The sequence below is a fragment of the Gavialis gangeticus genome, unplaced genomic scaffold (assembly GCF_001723915.1).
Source record: "Gavialis gangeticus isolate Ggan-Ray unplaced genomic scaffold, GavGan_comp1, whole genome shotgun sequence".
Lineage (NCBI taxonomy): Eukaryota > Metazoa > Chordata > Crocodylia > Gavialidae > Gavialis > Gavialis gangeticus.
The window spans coordinates 12,293,387-12,310,344 of record NW_017729019.1 but is presented as its reverse complement, the minus strand read 5'-3'; the positions used below and the strand labels follow the sequence as shown (position 1 = coordinate 12,310,344).

Here is a 16,958-nt window from a genome sequence, read left to right as displayed (position 1 = left end):
AGTAGCGCTTCCTGATGTCTAATCTGAATTTACCCTCTGCCAGTTTGTGACCGTTATTCCTAGTCACTCCTGGTAGTGCTCGGGGGAACAGGGACTCCCCCAGCGCCTGCTGGTCCCTTCTGACTAGTTTGTAACAGGCCACTAGATCCCCCTCATAGATCCACCTCCCATATCATTTGTATGCACATATGATATGGGAGGTGGATCTTTCTTAGAAGAGAACTGCATGTGTACCTTTGAAATACGAATGTAAATTCGTTCTAACAGAGTGTACATTTTTTTTTTTGGCAGTCTGGCTGCAAAAGGTCCCAGTTAAAGAGCCCAAATCCATGCTTCCCTCTTTTTGGTGTACATCAGAATTACCTCGATCCTATCAGCATTAAGCACTAGGTCTCTGTGCTACTTGAGCAGGTGGGGATTGTCTCTGTGCATTATCCTCTGAAACAGATGAGGGATCCTCTGGTATAGCAAGGCTGTGGTCATTCTGTGAGCTGTGTAACTAAGCATCTGATCTGTTTCCCTTTTCTGCTTTCAGTACTTACTAGAAATGAAAAGTCTAATTCTACCTCCAGAGCACATTCTGAAGCGAGGAGACAGTGAGGCCGTAGCATATGCATTCTTCCACCTTCAGCACTGGAAGCGGATAGAAGGGGCCCTTAATCTGTTGCACTGTACGTGGGAAGGCAGTAAGTATCTTCTAGTCCAGATTGTCAGTTTCTGTGCTTCTATTGCCGCCTCTGTACCTGGCAAATCTATTCTGGATCCACTGGCAAATGTCTGATCCCCTCCATTTAAGGTTTTGGGCAGGTCAGCATCAGCGGGGTTTCAGTGCTACTGTTTGCCTTGTAGGAGATGCCTAGCTGGTGCTGTTTTCCCAAAGGCAGAGGGATTTTCCCAAGTATGCAGCCATCTATAACCAGGACACAGTTCTGGGATTTGTAAGCATGGCTCCAAGGGTTCAAGCCACATGAACCCTGAGCTGAGCCTTTTAGGGATTTGTACCAGGTTATTTTCCCCGCTTGCAGAAGCTCCTCACTGCGTGAGAGCCACCAGGCAAGGAAGCAGCCGGGTACAAGAAGTGTGTGTGTGGAGCAAGACAGTCTTGGAGACTGAAGCACCTTCTCTGTTCTCCCTAGAGCTCAGTCACATGGTGCAGGGAGGACTTTTCACTGCTCATACTGGGTCTGATCATGAGCTAAAGGGACTCTTCAGTCTCTCAGCTTGCTGTAAGTCCCCTGTCTGTTTGTGTATGTATAGCCTTTGCCCCATGGAACCTCAGTCCTGATGTGTCGATGCATCTCTTACCGTGATACAGACCTTACTACTGCTCTGCACTTATGGCCTACTGCTGCTCTTGCTTCTGAATGAAAATATCAAAGGGAGACTAAACTACTTCCAGGCTTTTTCTCTGCTTGCTGCTTTCAGTTGTGAGCAAGATGCCCCTTTGGTGGTTCAGTAGTTTGATTTATGTGCAGCTCTAATGTGAATTCTGGCTTTGCCTTTTTCTCAGCATTCAGAATGATCCCGTACCCCTTAGAGAAGGGCCATCTTTTCTATCCTTATCCCAGCTGCACAGAGACAGCGGACAGAGAGCTGTTGCCAAGTAAGTGGTTATTCTGTTTATAAATAATGCCTGTAGTAGAATAGGTCTATGTTGCCTTGCTCTGTACTTACCCTCGTGTTCCCTCAGCTTGTGAACTCCCTGTGGCAGGGATTCAGCTGCTTGCCTGCTGCTGCACTTGTCCACACGAAAAGTGTTGTGCAAATGTAGCAGCCCTAAAAAATGACCTGGTATCCCCCAGAGAGCCCAAGGCAGTTATAGGCATGGGTATACAGTACTTGGTGGCTTCCCACTGCAGCTGGCTGGGAGTCGGGGATGAGGTGACAGTGGTTTAACAGAAGAACAACATTCCCCACCAGGTACAGAGTGAGAAATGTTGTACTCCATTGGTACTGCCAGGAGAGTTTAGGAAAACTATTCACATCCCTTACCAAAATTGCCTAGCTTTCACTTGCAGTGCATGCTTTGAAATGTGCAATAGGCAGAAGGTTGGTTTTCCATCCCAGTTTGACTGGGTCCCCTTCAGCTGCATCTCTTGTCCTGCCTTCCTGTTGCACTATTAGTTCAAGACCACACAATAGTAGATAATGCTCCCAAATCATCCTTCTAAGGCAGTGTTTCTGTAGGACATGAGGATTTTGTAAAAGAAGAGCTTGTTTTGTAGGAAGAAGTTTCCATACCTGGTAGTCCCAAACTGGAGACACCAAAACTGGGCTCCTGAGCAGTTGCTGTGAAGCTGTCTCCTTCACTATTTCCAGAAAGTAACAAGCATGCTAGAAATCATTTCAGGAGCTTGGATTGGAATCCCTTGTGAAGCCTTTCTCGCGTTTATCTTGGGCAGCATGTCAAAGGATAGACCACTGTGCTGGGTCCTGTCTAAGCAGCCTGCAGAGACACTGCTAGAGCCCATGCTTGCTGCGTCAGAGATCAGCACTCATTTAGATAGCATAGGGGCTTTTGTTTCATCTTACATGGTTCTGGGACTTTGTTAGCATGGACCTCTGCAACTTTGGGATCTCTCTGCCTTTTCAGGGAGTAGAGAGAGCTAGTATAAAAGTATCAGGGGACACGCAGGGGATCTGGCGACAGAAGAGCACACTCTACACGTGTGTTTCTGTTACAAAAACCTGAAGTTCTGTTTAAAATGTGTAATTCAAATCTGCCCCCAGACTGCCTTAAATTACTCATTTCTCACTTATGCAGGATATTGCAGAAGGAATTCCTCGGTTAGCGACTAACCCAGGCTGCAGACTTCCCAGCATAATTAAACACCAACACATGCACGAATTTCAACACAATCACTCACGCATTCCTACTGCATTTTAAATATAAAACTGTCCATAAATAAAATCTTAACGCTTTTATTGGATAGCATTCCCCAGAAACCTCGATGCTTTCAAAATACAACCCTTATCTGTTTCACATAGAGTTCCTAACTGGGTGGAGGATAAGCTCCTGCTAAGCACTGAGTTGCCAGGGACATCTTGAACGTGTAGGGCTTTGTACACATGCTTCCATGTGTAGCAGCAGCTCTGGGTGCCTGGAAAATGTTTCTCATTTTGGTTTGCTCTTCTCCCCACGTGTGTTGGGGCAGCTGGTTTGCTCCTATTTTCCCCCTCTCTCCCTTCTGCTTGAAAGGAATCCCTTCCAGCTGGGGTATTCAGATAGGGTTTAGTTTCCTTTTTGTTTGCTGATTGTGGCCACAGGGAGGTTTTATATTTAATTCATTCAAAAGGTTTTTTCTTTCTTTCTTTTGTTTTCTCCTGGAGCTGCCACAGAATCAAATGCAGCAGGCTGAAGGCCCTTGTAAAGCACTGTATGCACACAGCAACCTGCTTCTCCCATCTGTTTAAAATCCGCGAAAAACTGTTAGGTAGAAGCTTCAAGGGCGGCAAGTTACCAGAGCCAGCAGGACTAGCAGATTCACCAACTGATCCCCCATTGGTGACTGCTTTCAATGTCTTGAGCAGTGAAAGCTCCACAGTCCAGTCCCTGAGCTGTCTAGTCACCTTCTTCTGATTTCTTTGCCCTGGAATATAAATTGCAAAGAACTGTTATGTACAAAATTTATAACCCCGTCTCAGTCCTGCTTTCTTTGAGGTCTGCTTTGTCAGCTGCTCCAAAATTTACTGTAGTCTGCTAGCCAGCATCTTGGGAAGCTTGAGTAGAAACTACCGAGTAAGTGTTGGCTCTGATTGCTTTCAGAGTTATTTTGCTCTTTAAACATGGGAATTGCTCAGATAAACAGATCTACTTCCATAGAAAGCATAACAAATATGATGTTTGTTTTCTCCAATGCGGCATTTGGTTAAATAACAGAATGAGTGTGCATAGCCGTTAAAAATCCCTTGATTTATTTAAACTGGGCCAAGTGTTTGGATTGGAACCATTGTCTTGAAAGTGGACTGCAAACTTTACACCATTTCCTTCTGTCTTGCCACAATGGTTGGTATCAGAGACAGTCCAGCCAACTGCTTCACTTTAGGCTGAAGGAGGTCAGGAGGAGGGTGCAAGGGTGGGGAAGGGTAGCTTTAATGGGACTCCTAAGTAACAAGAGAATGGAAACTGTCTAATGCATGAGACTGAACATGAATCAAAGTTGAGCTACGTTGGCGTACGGGCTTGGATACGTGTAGCCTCAGGTCCACATTTGTGCCTATGATGTACTGAATGGAGCGTCAGACCGCGGCCATGCTGCAGCAGCTGCCGTGTAGCTATGACCTCTTCTGCCCACCCCCGCAGACATGAGAGAGTCAGTTTGTGGTTGTTTTCCTTTCAGCGTTTCATGACGTCTCCGTTTACCCGCAGAAGGAGCTTCCTTTCTTTATCCACTTCACGGCAGGGCTGTGCTCGTTTTCAGCAATGCTTGCCCTCCTCATGCACCAGTTCCCTGAACTCATGGTCGTGTTTGCTAAATCTGTAAGTATTGCCTCCCTTCCAGGGCTTGCTGAGGTCAGTTGGGGGATGTCAAGATGCTGAGGTCCCCTGCATGTAAATGCTCTGAGGGGCTGTGGATTTGCACTCACAGGTGCCTGCTTCTGGAGCCAGAGTTATTGCACTTGATTTGCTATTGACTAGGGTTGGGTCAACACCACTCTCAAGCATGCTCCAACTGCCTGCTGCCTGTGCCTATACCTAACCCGGGGGAACAGCAGCAGAGTTACTCTGGGGGTTCTCTCAGTGCTTGTCTCAAAGGGTCATATGGATGCCTCTGAGCAGCTTCGTTGCTGGCTTCTGCCTGCAAATGCAAAACCTGGGAAGTGGGTGGGTGCCCAGCGGCCTTAGAGCTGCAGCACAGACATACCCAGGGGCCCGGTTCCTTGCTTTTTATAAAGATCAGGATTCCTGAGTTGCAAAACTGGCCCCTGAAGACCAACCTTGGAGAGGCTTAGCACCAGTTACAGACCAAGGTCCACACCAGCCTGCTGTCTTCTTTCTGAGTTTTAGTTAAACCAGAACTATTGGAAGCAGAAGCTTGTGAATTTGACATTTAGGGATCTTGAGTAGTGAACAGGTTAAAACAAAAGCCATGGGAGTGCTCAGGATGAGTGGTACCCTTTCTCAGGCTCAGAGCCCCCCTTGGAAAATGCCAGCTCTCACCTTTCTTTCATTTTTGACTATAGAAAAATAATAGACTGATTCTTCTGTTGCAAAGAACTCAGGAAGACCACAGCAGGCTGTGTGGATCTCTTTTTGAAATCTCTGGGTTTATCATGTGAATCACGGGTAGGTTTTGCTCACTTCTTAGTGCTGATATTGTACAGCACCCTTAAAAGGATCTTGCCATGCCCTGGGGTGCCTCCTCATCCTTCCCGAGAATCGCTGGCTTAAACTGTAATCTCCCTGAGGCAGAGATGGTTCGCATCATGTACTGTGCCAGGGGAGGTGTCTATGCTTAAGGAATGAGCATGTTCTGCCCCTTTTTGAGCTATTGGACTCCTTCCTCCCTGCTGCAGCTTTGTGCCCTTGTGCCCCTGCTGCCTCTTTCCATGCTGCAGATGGCTGGATAGCTGCTTCTCAGGCTGCTCTGGGATAGCAATAGTGAGGGCTGATGGGTGATGGCAGAAAACCTGGGTTATTGCACTTGGCTGAAGCTGAACACCAACTAGAAATGAATCCTCAGAAATTCCATGGAGAAGGTAGTCACTCATCCCGTGTGGCTCCGTTCTCGCTGGTTCCTCTTTCTCCTACTCTGCCTTCTAGCCATTGGGGAAGCTAGAACCCATGTGATAGTTCTGCAAGTTAAAGCCCTGCTACAAGGTGCCAGGATGCCACAGCAAGGAGCATGGCTGAAGTCCAGCATACAGCAGGGGACAACCTGGTGGTGGGGTCAAGGACACCTGGCTCTTGTTCACATTTTTTCTCAAATTCTAGTGGTTGAAAATAGGCAAATGAACTCCTGCTGCTTGTGTGCATGGAGTCCATGCTGTGTCAGCTGTTCCTTCGGGGCATCCATGGGAAACTCAGGCAGAGGCTTTTTGTGAGCAGCCAAGCAATAAATGCATGGAGGTAAGAAGCTATGGTGGAAGATGTCCTGAAAACTGCCTCCTTTACCTGGCTATGAGAAGTGGCTGAGTCGGGAGCTCCAGTCGGTTCAAACAGCAGTGTAGTGTTGTCACTGGGAGCCATGTTCTGCAAAGGTTAAAGGAACACAGCCAGTGGGCTTCTCTCCTGCTCCTGCCCTGTAAGTTCTCTCTGGTGGGGGGACTGATCTCTTGGCTAGTTGGGGGTTCACAGTGGGTCCTAATCCCTGCCTGGCTACAGTCAAGGCAGGGAGAGAATTTTTCAAAATAGACCCCTGTGTAGCTCTCTCTCTCTTCTGACCTCACTAATAGCCAGGTAGGCCTTTCTGTGAACTGTGCCTGAGCACAAAGATGATGTGCTGAGCGGTGAATAGATCCTCTCATTAACTGAAGCAGTGTAAACCTGGCACAAGGTGCTTGCTGTCTCTCAGCACAGCTTGCGGTGCTGTGTAGATTCTGTCTTACAACGAGCAACACTTTCAGCTTGTTTGGATAACGTTGGTGGCATGAGTCTAGGGCATCGGGCTGGGAGTTGCTCTGTCTTTCTTCATAGATTCATAGATGCTAGGGTTGGAAGGGACCTCAACAGATCATCGAGTCTGACCCCTGTCTAGGCAGGAAAGAGCGTGTTGGGGTCAGGGTAGGGGAGAGCACCACCTCCCTTGGAAGCCCATTCCAAATTTTGGCCGCCCTTACTGTGAAGAAGTTTTTCCTGATATCTAGCCTAAATCTGCGCTCTATCAGTTTGTGACCATTGTTCCTTGTTACCCCAAGAGGCGCCCTGGTGAACAGGGCATCTCCGATCCCTTGCTGCGTCCCCTAATGAATTTGTAGGCGGCCACAAGATCACCTTTCAGCCTTCTCTTGCGGAGGCTGAAGAGGGCCAGGTCCCTCAGTCTCTTCTCATAGGACTTGTCCTGTAAGCCCCTAACCGTATGAGTGGCCTCCTGTGGACCCTCTCAAGTCTATCAACATCATTCTTGAAATATGGTGCCCAAAACTGGACACAGTACTCCAACTGCGGTCTGACCAATGCCTCATAGAGGGGAAATATCACCTTGGATCTATTTGTCATGCATCTGCTGATGCATGATAAAGCGTGGTTAGCTTTGCTGATGATTTCATCACGCTGCCAACTCCATGTTCATCTTGGAGTCCACTATGACTCACCCTTTCTGCTTCTTTGCTGCTGAGAGGGTCATTCCTCAGCCAGTAGGTAAGTGTGCTGGATATTTTTGCACCCTAGGTTCAGCACTCTGCACTTGTCCTTGTTGTACTGCATCCTGTTGTGTACTGCCCACTTTTCTAACCTGTCCAGGTTTGCCTGCAGTCATTCCCTACCCTTCGGAGTGTGCACTTCACCCCATGACTTAGTATAGTTCGCAAACTTGGACAGAGTACGCTTCACACCCACATCCAAGTTGCTGTTGAAGATATTGAAGAGTACAGGTCCAAGGACTGAACCCTGCGGGACCTCACTGCCCACATCCTTTCAGGTTGACACCAACTCCTCTGCTACCACTCTCTGGGTGCGACCACTAAACCAATTTGTCACCCAGCGGACCGTGTAAACATCTGTGTCACAGCCTCTTAATTTATTTATGAGAATGGGATGAAGGCCTTGCTAAAGTCCAAGAAAACGACATCCACCTCCACTTGTGCTTCTAAGCATTTTGTGACCCTGTCATAAAACGAAACCAGACAGGTCAGACATGATCTACCTGCTACAAATCCATGCTGGTTTCCTTGCTGCATTATTTATCCTGCTGGACTCCCACAAATGTGATCCTTCATAATCTTTTCAAAGACTTTTCCGAGGATGGAGGTGAGACTGACTGGCCTACGATTACTCGGGTCTTTCTTCCCTCCGTTCTTGAAAACGGAGACTGCATTGGCCCTTTTCCAGTCCTCCGGGACCTGACCCGAGCACCACAAGCGCTCAGCCATGCCTGTGATTCTGCTATGACACTAGCCAGTTCCTTCGGTACTTCTGGGTGCAGCTCATCTGGGCCTGCTGACTTGAACACATCCAGTCCATCCAAGTGACTCTGCACCAAGGCAGCGTCAACCCTCTGCCCACCTAAGAACCCATTAGGAGACTTATCTTGAGCCCTGTTCAGGAACACTGAGGCAAAAAACTCACTGAATAGCTCAGCCTTGTCCCCCCCGCCCTCTGTCACTAATTGCTTCTTGTTCAGTAGGGGTCCTGTGCTGCCTTGTGCCTTCCTTTTACTCCCTACATACCTGGGGAAAAAAAGAAAGGCTTTTTGTTCTTTAAATTGTGTTGCCAGCCTCAGCTCTGTAGTTGCTTTGGCCTTTCTAGCTGCCTCTCTGCAAGTGTGGGCCAAATAGGTATACTCCTCCTTGGTAGCTGCCCCTGGCCTTCACCACCTATATGCCTTCTTTTTTTTGCCCTTAAGCTCCCCTGGATTTCCCTGTTTAGCCAAGAAAGTTTTTTGGTTCCTTTCCCCCTTTTCCCTTGTACTGGGGTAGTCTCCCTCTGTGCCTGAAGGATCACTTCCTTTAGGAACAACCACCCTTTCTGGATTTCCATCTCGCCAATATTCTTCTCCTGCAGTGCGTCATTGACTAGACTCCTGAGCACACTGAAGTTACTCTTCTTAAAGTCAAGCACTTCCACCCTACTACTTATCTTACCCACCCTGTGCCGTATGGTGAACTTGATAGGAGAATCTGCAGCTCCCCTACCAGGTCCTCGCCCGTAGCCAACACCAAGTCCAGTAAGGCATTCCCTCTTCCTAAAATACTAATCCGTGAAAAATGCTTCTCACAGGATGGGAGAAATTCTCTGCCTTTGGCAAGGAAGTAGAGTGACCGTAACATAGTAGGGCATTAATTTGGGCTGTTATAGTGGCAGCAGAGCATTTCAGCACCAAGTGCTGTGATGAAGGTGGATTTTATTCTCATAAAAGTCAAGGTTTACAATGTGTGAGCTGCAGAAAAATAAATTGGTAACTGGAGACTCTGAGAAGTGAGGGAAAAGGCAGAATGGAGCCCAGGGAAAGCACTGCAATAGCTTCCACTGCCCAGGCAGCGGGATTACCAGAAAGGGGCTGAAAGAGGTAAATTGCGTGTTCGCTTCCAAGCCAGCTGCTTCAGAAGTTAATTAACTGCCATTTGCATGTTAGAAACGGGAACAATTGGATATAAAACAATCTGGTTGCAGTTACTAGGTGGGGAGTATGTTACTGGGATGACGCAGTTAACATGCCCTCTTTTGTTCTGCTCTGCCATTAGGCACTACCGCATGGAAACTGGCCGTGAGGTTTAATTCTGCCATGCTGCACCTCTGTCCCCTCACCCCAGAGCCTGGGGTTCTTGCTAACCTTCATGAAGCATGTCAGGGCCCTTCTGAAATGTGCTGCATGGGTGCAAAATGTTTTGCATGTCTCCAAGAATTGGTGATTTCCCCCAGGCACCCTTCCTGCTCCTCTTAACAATTTCTCTCTCCCTTGCTTCTGCCGGCCCTTTATAAGGTTATATACCCCGGTAACCGCTTGATTCTCAGAGCCCAGGTGCTGCTCCAGCTAGGTGCTTCCCATCCCACCTCATCTTTCATCTCTCCCCACTTTAACTTTGTAAAATGCCTGGCCTCATCTACACTAAGGCTCTGTGCAGCAGCGCAGAGTGCTAACCGCAGAGCCGCTGACCACACGTGAAAGCTTTCTGTGACTAGCAAAACTTGAATAGCTGCAGGGTGAGGCCAAGTTGGCTTTCCTGCTGTTCAGCGGTCTGGGTGGCAAGGCAGAAAGCAGCAACAAGACTTTTTTTTTTTCTCGTTTTAAAAGTGAATAGTTCTCAATCTGTTCTGCTGGTGTTTTTCTTTGGTGATGCCCAGGGTAGGCCATTCTGCGAATGAGGCTCCCTTTCCACCCTGTCCTGTTAATCTTTATGTGGGAAAATGTAGTTGGACATGCCAGTGACAAATTTCTGTGCTGCTCATAATTGGCTGGCTTCATAGAAACCGGGTCCTAACAATCTGCTTGATTAATTCTTTGAGGACTACATTAGCAGAGTTGTATGATTTCCAGAGAGATACAGGGTCAGATGCTACGCTAGCACAGCACCGCTCGGCGACATGCTCTCTGCTGCTCTTTCAGCCAAACGCATTTTGTGTGTGTTACATTGGCTTTGCAGAGCAATATTTTGATTGCCAAGGGACACATTGCCCCGTGGGGGGCAAAAGACCGAGCACAAGGTTTGCTTATTTGCCAGGGTATTTAAGCACTTATTTCCAAGGAAAGGGAGGTCAGCCAAGGAGTATGGTTGCTGCCAGGACTCTCACAGGAGTATTGCTAGAGATAACGCCCTCGGGAAATGCAGGCAGTATTATACTGACTGCTGCATTAGCCTCAGATGTGCCCTCTCCTTTGACTGCGTAAAGGAATAATCCTCGATATCAGAACAGGGGGACTTCCTATTAACTTGAAAAAAATGGGAAACCATTTGTTTACCTGGGTCAGGTGTGTAACTTCTCCAGTTAAAGTGTAAGCTGGGAGGCTGAGGCCCTGTCTTCTGTTACGTGGTCTTAGACGCATGCTTTCACCTTTTCCTTCACTTCCCTTTTTTTCAATGGGGTAACCATACTGGGGAGCTGGGGTTACGGGGTTTCAGTAGGAATAAGCGCTTGTGGTGAGTGTGGCTTTCATACCTTGCCTTCAGACTCTTGTTTGAAACTGGGAAGAAAACAAAAGTTTTTGTGTCGCCATGTTGGGAGCATGCACTGGAGTATGAGAACATCTGCTCTGGGCAGGGATGAGTCGAGCTCCATCCTTCCTAGCTAGGCTCAGCTCAGTACCTCCAGGCACAGACTGTGTACAAACAGAAAACAAATATGGTCAGATGTCCAGCCAGGAGCAGAGCTGGAAGGTCAGATGGGAGTGAGGATTCCCTGGATTTCCATTTATTTAAAGTTCATACCTGGAAGAATGTGTCAGTTAAAGACCGAGATCTGCTTGCAGGTACCATCGCTCGCAAACTGTTACTTCTCATCTTTCTGAATTTGACTCTGGTGTCCAGAGTGTACAGATGTTTTTTGCCAAATGTAGGGTGTAACTGGCAGAGCTGCTTACGGGGTGGTTGTGGGAAATCTAGAGTTTGACCATGAACAAATTGGGTTTTAATATCACCAAGGTAGCGTATCTGCTGATACTTGCTATTTAAAAACAATGGATTAGCTCTCATTTTTATTCATGCTTTAATGGTTCAAATGATTTGGTTCTTAAACATGAATATCATTCTACTTGTTTGGACTTTGTTTTTGGCTCATACAACACCAAATGAGTTACAAGAGCTGCTCGGATGAAAGAACAAACCAGAGCAGCTTCTAATTTTTACATTGGCTCGCAACACAGAAAGGGTTGGGAACAGGCTTTCTCCATCTTTTGCCTTTTGATCTCTGTTTGTTTGTAGAGCATTGCAAATGCTCCTAGTTCTGTATCTTGGTATGTTTTCGTACTTCACAGTGTGTGTTTATGGTGGAAATCTGTTTTTAACACCGGTCAGTGCAAAAGGGAGGCATAGTTTTAACTTCGATATAAAAACTCCTGGAGTAGGATAATAGCAGGTTTATTAAACAAATCTTATATCTGCATTTAGGTCGAAATGCCTTGAATTTATCCCTTTAGAACTGAAATGTTCTTTTGTCAAGTAATTCTTGATACTCTTGTATACTTTAGGATCTAACTCGGGACTTTTCTGTAACAGAAAGTTTGTAGGGTTTGATCATGGTGGAAAGGGTGATGGATAAGTTTGTAACCAGATGCACACAACACAAGTTCCTGGTAGGTGGAGGAGAAAGAGGATGTGTGTGTTTGGATGGTTTTTCCCCAAGCTTTTTAGATGAATTTAAGCCCCTGCTACTGTACTTATTCTATTTCACTGAGTGTGGGGGTTTTTTTTTCCCCCTACCTGTTGAATTTGTATTGTCAACTGTACACTCCATAAAAGCTCAAAGAAGTTAATACCTTTTACTGAGCTGAGTAACTTAGTTTACATATTTTTCTCTCATTGGTGCTTGAATTTGTTTCCTCCATCGTAAATCACAGGGTAGGTCTTGGCAAACTGCTAAGATTATGAGGTGCCAGAAACCACCGTGAAGCAGGCAGCAGTTCCAGACTGTCCAGAATGTAATGCCCCAAAAGGACAGGCTCAGCCCTCACAACCAGAATCTGGCTCAGGTCTGATCAAAACTGATTGCAGGCTTTCCTTTGTCCACATGAAAAGAAAGAGTTGTACTTCTGTAGCAACTGACCTTTATTCAGAGGCACTGAGCATCCCTGGATCCAGCTAAAGCCAAGGGGAGCTGTGGGAGGTCTCTAAGCTCGAGTGCCCTTCAGCCAGAAGGATTGCAGTTAAGGACAGTTATCTCCAGCCAGATGCTGGTGTGATATCAGTAGGAACAGCCCTGCTGGGCTAGCTTGAATCCAGCGAGTGGGGGCAATGATAGCTGTTAAGTGGAGCATCAGGCACTAGCAACCACAGCATACATGCTGCTGGACCAAACGTCCCTCCGCCAAGCTACGTGAGCTGGATTTCTGATCTCACTTAGCTACCTGAACCATTGCTCTTCAGGGCTTTCTCATAGGCTTTTGTTCCCCTCCTTGTCTAAAATTCACAGAGCAGCCTACTTTCTGGTGTGCAGCTCCCCAACTAAAAGACCTGTTTCTCCTCTCGCCAAGGCTGTGCGCTCATTAGGGAGAGCTCAATGGACATGCAGGCCCTCCTGCACAAAATGCCTAGAGGAGTGGTGCACAGCATCTTATGCCCATGCCATGTGTCGTAGTCTTCTTGGCCTTTGGGATGGGGTGGTGATTTTTGCCTTGTTTCCCTGTTACCTGACACTTGCTGTTTTAACCCATCCCGCCTTGTTAAGAGCTGCTGATAGTTGCCACGATCAGTGTACTACAAATATTGGAAAAATACCGTAGCAGTGCTTGCAGGTCCCCTGAGGTCCCATCCCCAAGGGTGGGCAGTGCACAGACTCTTGGGAAGACTTTTAGTTCCTGCCTCAAGGAGCTTACAGGAGACTTGTTGCTCAATCTAGAAGGAGTCAGAAAAGATGCAGTCGGTCCCCTCAAACCTAGAGCATTAGGAAGAGCCTTTCCCTACACAGGGGCTGTGTTGTGGCTGCCTGATGGAGGGTTCCTTTCCTTTCAGCTTCTTTTTGTTCCTGATGGAGACAGGATCTCCTTTAGCAAGCCCAGTGCTCCTCAGCGTTCCCTTCTGAACACCCCCTCCCTCTTCCCCACCACCCCTCTCTTCCCTTAGGCTCATTAAAGTGAGATCGAAGAATTAACTTTTTACCCAGCTGCTGAACTTCTCATATTTATAAACACTTGAGGCTTTTGCTTATCTAAGAGAAAATGTGTATGGCTTGGAGAAGTGCAGTTCCCTGCCAATGTGTAATGACTGCAGTTCTGTGCTTCGCATCTAAAACAAGCTCAAAGTTTCCTGTCACAGGCTGAGTGTCAATGCCAAGGGCAAAGGTTTCTTGCCTTGCTAATCTACATCTTAACTCATGTGCTTAATGTGAAGGTGACACACACGCACACATACACGCGCACACACACACACACACACACTGCGCGCGGAGGAGTTAGTTGCAGTGAAAAGCTGTGCTGTGAGTTATGGTCTAAAAGCCTTATAAATGTAATATTGAGGTTATGAAACAAGCCAGGATAGCCAAAGTGAAGCCTGGAGGAGCTCTGTCATTAACGCCATGTCAGGGGCATTAGGAAAGGGTTTGTGAGAGGAGAATGTGGTCACTAACCAAGCATTTAACACTCATTCATTTTAAACTAAACTAAATGGCTGGAAGTTTTCAGAGGAAGAATTGTGTTGGTGTCTTACAGAGCATAAATCAAACCCACGTACGCAGCTGGTCTCTTAGCTCTGTCACTGAATTGGTAGCCATCTTGGCCTGGAGAACCTAGGGAAGTGCACCATGCTTGTCCCCAAGCTTCTCCAAGTACTGCTAAGGGTACGGAGCTGAGCAGGACGGCAGGGAAGGTCTGTGAACAGAATAGCCCCCTCGGCTCACCCTGTCGTGCCTAGTTGTTATGAATCAGTTGGCCTGTGATAAATGCCCCCAGTGTCCTTACGACCAGCTGAGGGTGGACTGCACCAGCCAAGCACAGATGGATGAGTGCCAGTCTGAGTTTCAGCTTCTTGGAGCTCTCTGGCCTTTTCAGGATTTCAGTTGAGTCTTCCGCTGAAGTTTGTTGGTTTTTAAATTTAAACTCCTCCTATCAGGTTATTCTTGGATGAGTTTAAAAATGTGGGTGCACAGTGCAGTGTGTACCATTCCCCACTCTTCCCACTGGGATTCCCATGGGGTGTGATTGCCCATACAAACAAACATAGTGGCATGGTTTTAAGCAGAAGACTGCCAGCTAGGATTCCTGGCTTTTAACCCCAGCTCTTTCGTTATCTCCTCAAGTTAAGCTCTGTGCCTGCCTGTAAAATGGGACTATATCGCAGAAGCGTTGAGAGGGTCAGCATTTTTTGACGTGCGGTGGAATAAAAAAAATTATAGGTTCTGCACGTGTAACCTAGTATTTATTACGTTTGTTTCATGGCATCAGCAGAGCGCTGCAGGAAATGTAACAGGGTTGTGATTTGAAGGAAGATGTAGGATGCGTCTGTTCCCATCCATTAGCGCACTTGTCTAACCTAAGCACAAACTCTGTTCTGTTTTGTTTCTTCCAGTTCTTCGGGACTCTTCTGTCACCCTTCAGCTTCCTTAGGGAGAAGATTGAGCGCTTCGTGCCGTCCGGTCTCTGGCACCAGCTGACCCACGTTTGACGGGAACCTGTTCTGCACAGTAATTAGTCCCGACTGTTCTCAGGAACCTCCGACCCACCTCCCCCAGGGCAATGGAGTAGTTAGCTGGCAGCCAAGGGAGTGTGGGGAAGATGAGCTGCATTATTTAAACTGTCATCTTTCACCAGCTTCCACCTTGTTAATGGTGCTTGAAGTGACTGAATTCCTCCTCTGGCCGTAGGATCTGTAGTCATTTAAGCAAGCTGTGTTTTGTTGAGCAGTGACTCTCTTTGCTCCCTGAACCAGTTATGCAAGTTGAGGCTACTACTTTCTCTGTAAAACTACAGAAAACAATAAATCAGGTGGATGTTTTATGGGTATCGATGTTTCTTTCTGACCTGTAAATACGGCAAAGCTTTTATTAGCCAATTTCCAGGTTTAAGAGCCCAGACCAAAGTAGTTCTGAACTGGCTGAGTACAGATCTGCTCTGTTTCTATTAGACAGCTGCTTTTCTGTCGCACCTACGTTTGTTGGCCTCTTAAGTGGTTAAGATGGGTCATGCTGTGCAATTAGCAGTCTGCTTATGCTCTTTCCCATATTCTCACACTGCACAAGCCTTTCTATTTAGTGTCCTCAGTTCAGTTTTAAACTGCCTTTCTGTCTGTCTGTCTGTCTGTCTGTCTGTCTGTCTGTCTATATTTGTATGCTTCAGTGCGAAGAGATTGCAGCATCGCCTCTTACATTGCCAGAAAAGTGCTTGAAAGACCTGCGTGTGAATCCACGTGGGAGAGATGGACTCTGGGATGGCGATCAAAAAAAACCCAGTACCTGCATCCACTGATGTTGAGGCAAAAGTACTTGCAACTCTGGTGTGCTCTTGACAAGGCTAGTGCACTCCAACAGAGGCTTGCTCACAGGGCTCCTGGGAATTAGGGTGCAGCTAGGATGATGAGCCCACAAGACCACGAGAGGGATATTTTTTCACCTCCCATTGGGATTTATCTTCAAATCCCATCCTTGGGCAGGAACAGGGAGAAGGCTGAGCCAGCTCCTTCCTGCGCTTGCCACTCCAGGACTTCGACGCAGCCAATCCGAGTGGCATCCGTCAATTCAGTGCATCTTATGAGAGGAAAATGCTGGCTTAGAGAGAGGCCACAGCACAGGAGTCATAGCCCCCACAGCACGCTTGCAAAGATGAGGCCTTTGCTCTAGCTTAAATGCTTGGATTTGCTGAGGAGGAGTTGAGGGGAGAGACCTGCAGAAGATACTGATTGAGTGTTGGAGTCTTCTCACCACTGGTAGGTAATTTTCTCAGCTTTCCCCTTCCAGTTGAACGTGAGCTGCTGGGGCTGCGTCTCGCTGTGGAATCGTTGTGGTGATTAATAGCCATGTTGTGCTCACGTAATTTCACTTCGTGGCCTGCAGGGGCCCGTAAGGTAACCAACCTAATGCTTTTTACAGTTGAACCTTTTCCAGCATTTGTGTGGGGTTATAAATGAAGCGCTGCCTCCCATGCATCATCCCAAGAGCTGCTTTCTCTCACTGTCCTCCCCTGACATAGCAGTAACAGCAAGGGGATGGGTTTGCGCTGGAAGCAATGCTGGCAGCGTCCAAGGCAGCGAACACCCCCCAGCAGTGTTGGCGGTTCTCGGTGGGGTACACATCTCTTACATGGAGCCTTTGTGCTCAGCAGCTGTTCACCTCTGTCGTGGGTGAGTGGCCTCCTGGCACCTGATCCAGGAGGTAGCAATGCTGCTGCAGTGCCAACAGTGGTGTAGGTAGGAACAGATGGCATCAGCAACGGCTTGGGGGAAATAATCTGCATTCTGTCCAAGGGACTTGAGCGAAGTGGTTGTCACATCAGTGCCCCATAACAACCTAGATCATTTCTGGAATTTTAACTTAATTTAAAGCCACCAGCATGCATTGGATCAAAATGACACCATGGGTGTGATCAAAATAGAGTATTGTGGTGCTGCTGTTGATTGTGAAACACTTTAAATACTGTGGGGATGGGGCTTTGTCAGTACCATGGTAGAGACCATGTAGGCAGAATGTGATTTTTTTTTTTTTTTTTTTTTTTAACCCC

General features: G+C 47.3%; 1 protein-coding gene across 1 annotated transcript in view; it reads left to right on the top strand.

Moving 5' to 3' along the window:
• The window catches only part of ST7L (suppression of tumorigenicity 7 like), a 42,597-nt gene extending 27,355 nt beyond the window's left edge, over positions 1 to 15,242 (top strand). Inside the window, exons 13-16 of the mRNA XM_019513752.1 lie at positions 536 to 686; positions 1,511 to 1,603; positions 4,341 to 4,480; positions 14,815 to 15,242. Coding sequence (XP_019369297.1) covers positions 536 to 686; positions 1,511 to 1,603; positions 4,341 to 4,480; positions 14,815 to 14,910 — 480 coding nt within the window. The 3' untranslated portion in view covers positions 14,911 to 15,242. The remainder of the gene's footprint in view (positions 1 to 535; positions 687 to 1,510; positions 1,604 to 4,340; positions 4,481 to 14,814) is intronic.
• Positions 15,243 to 16,958: the final 1,716 nt, after the last annotated feature.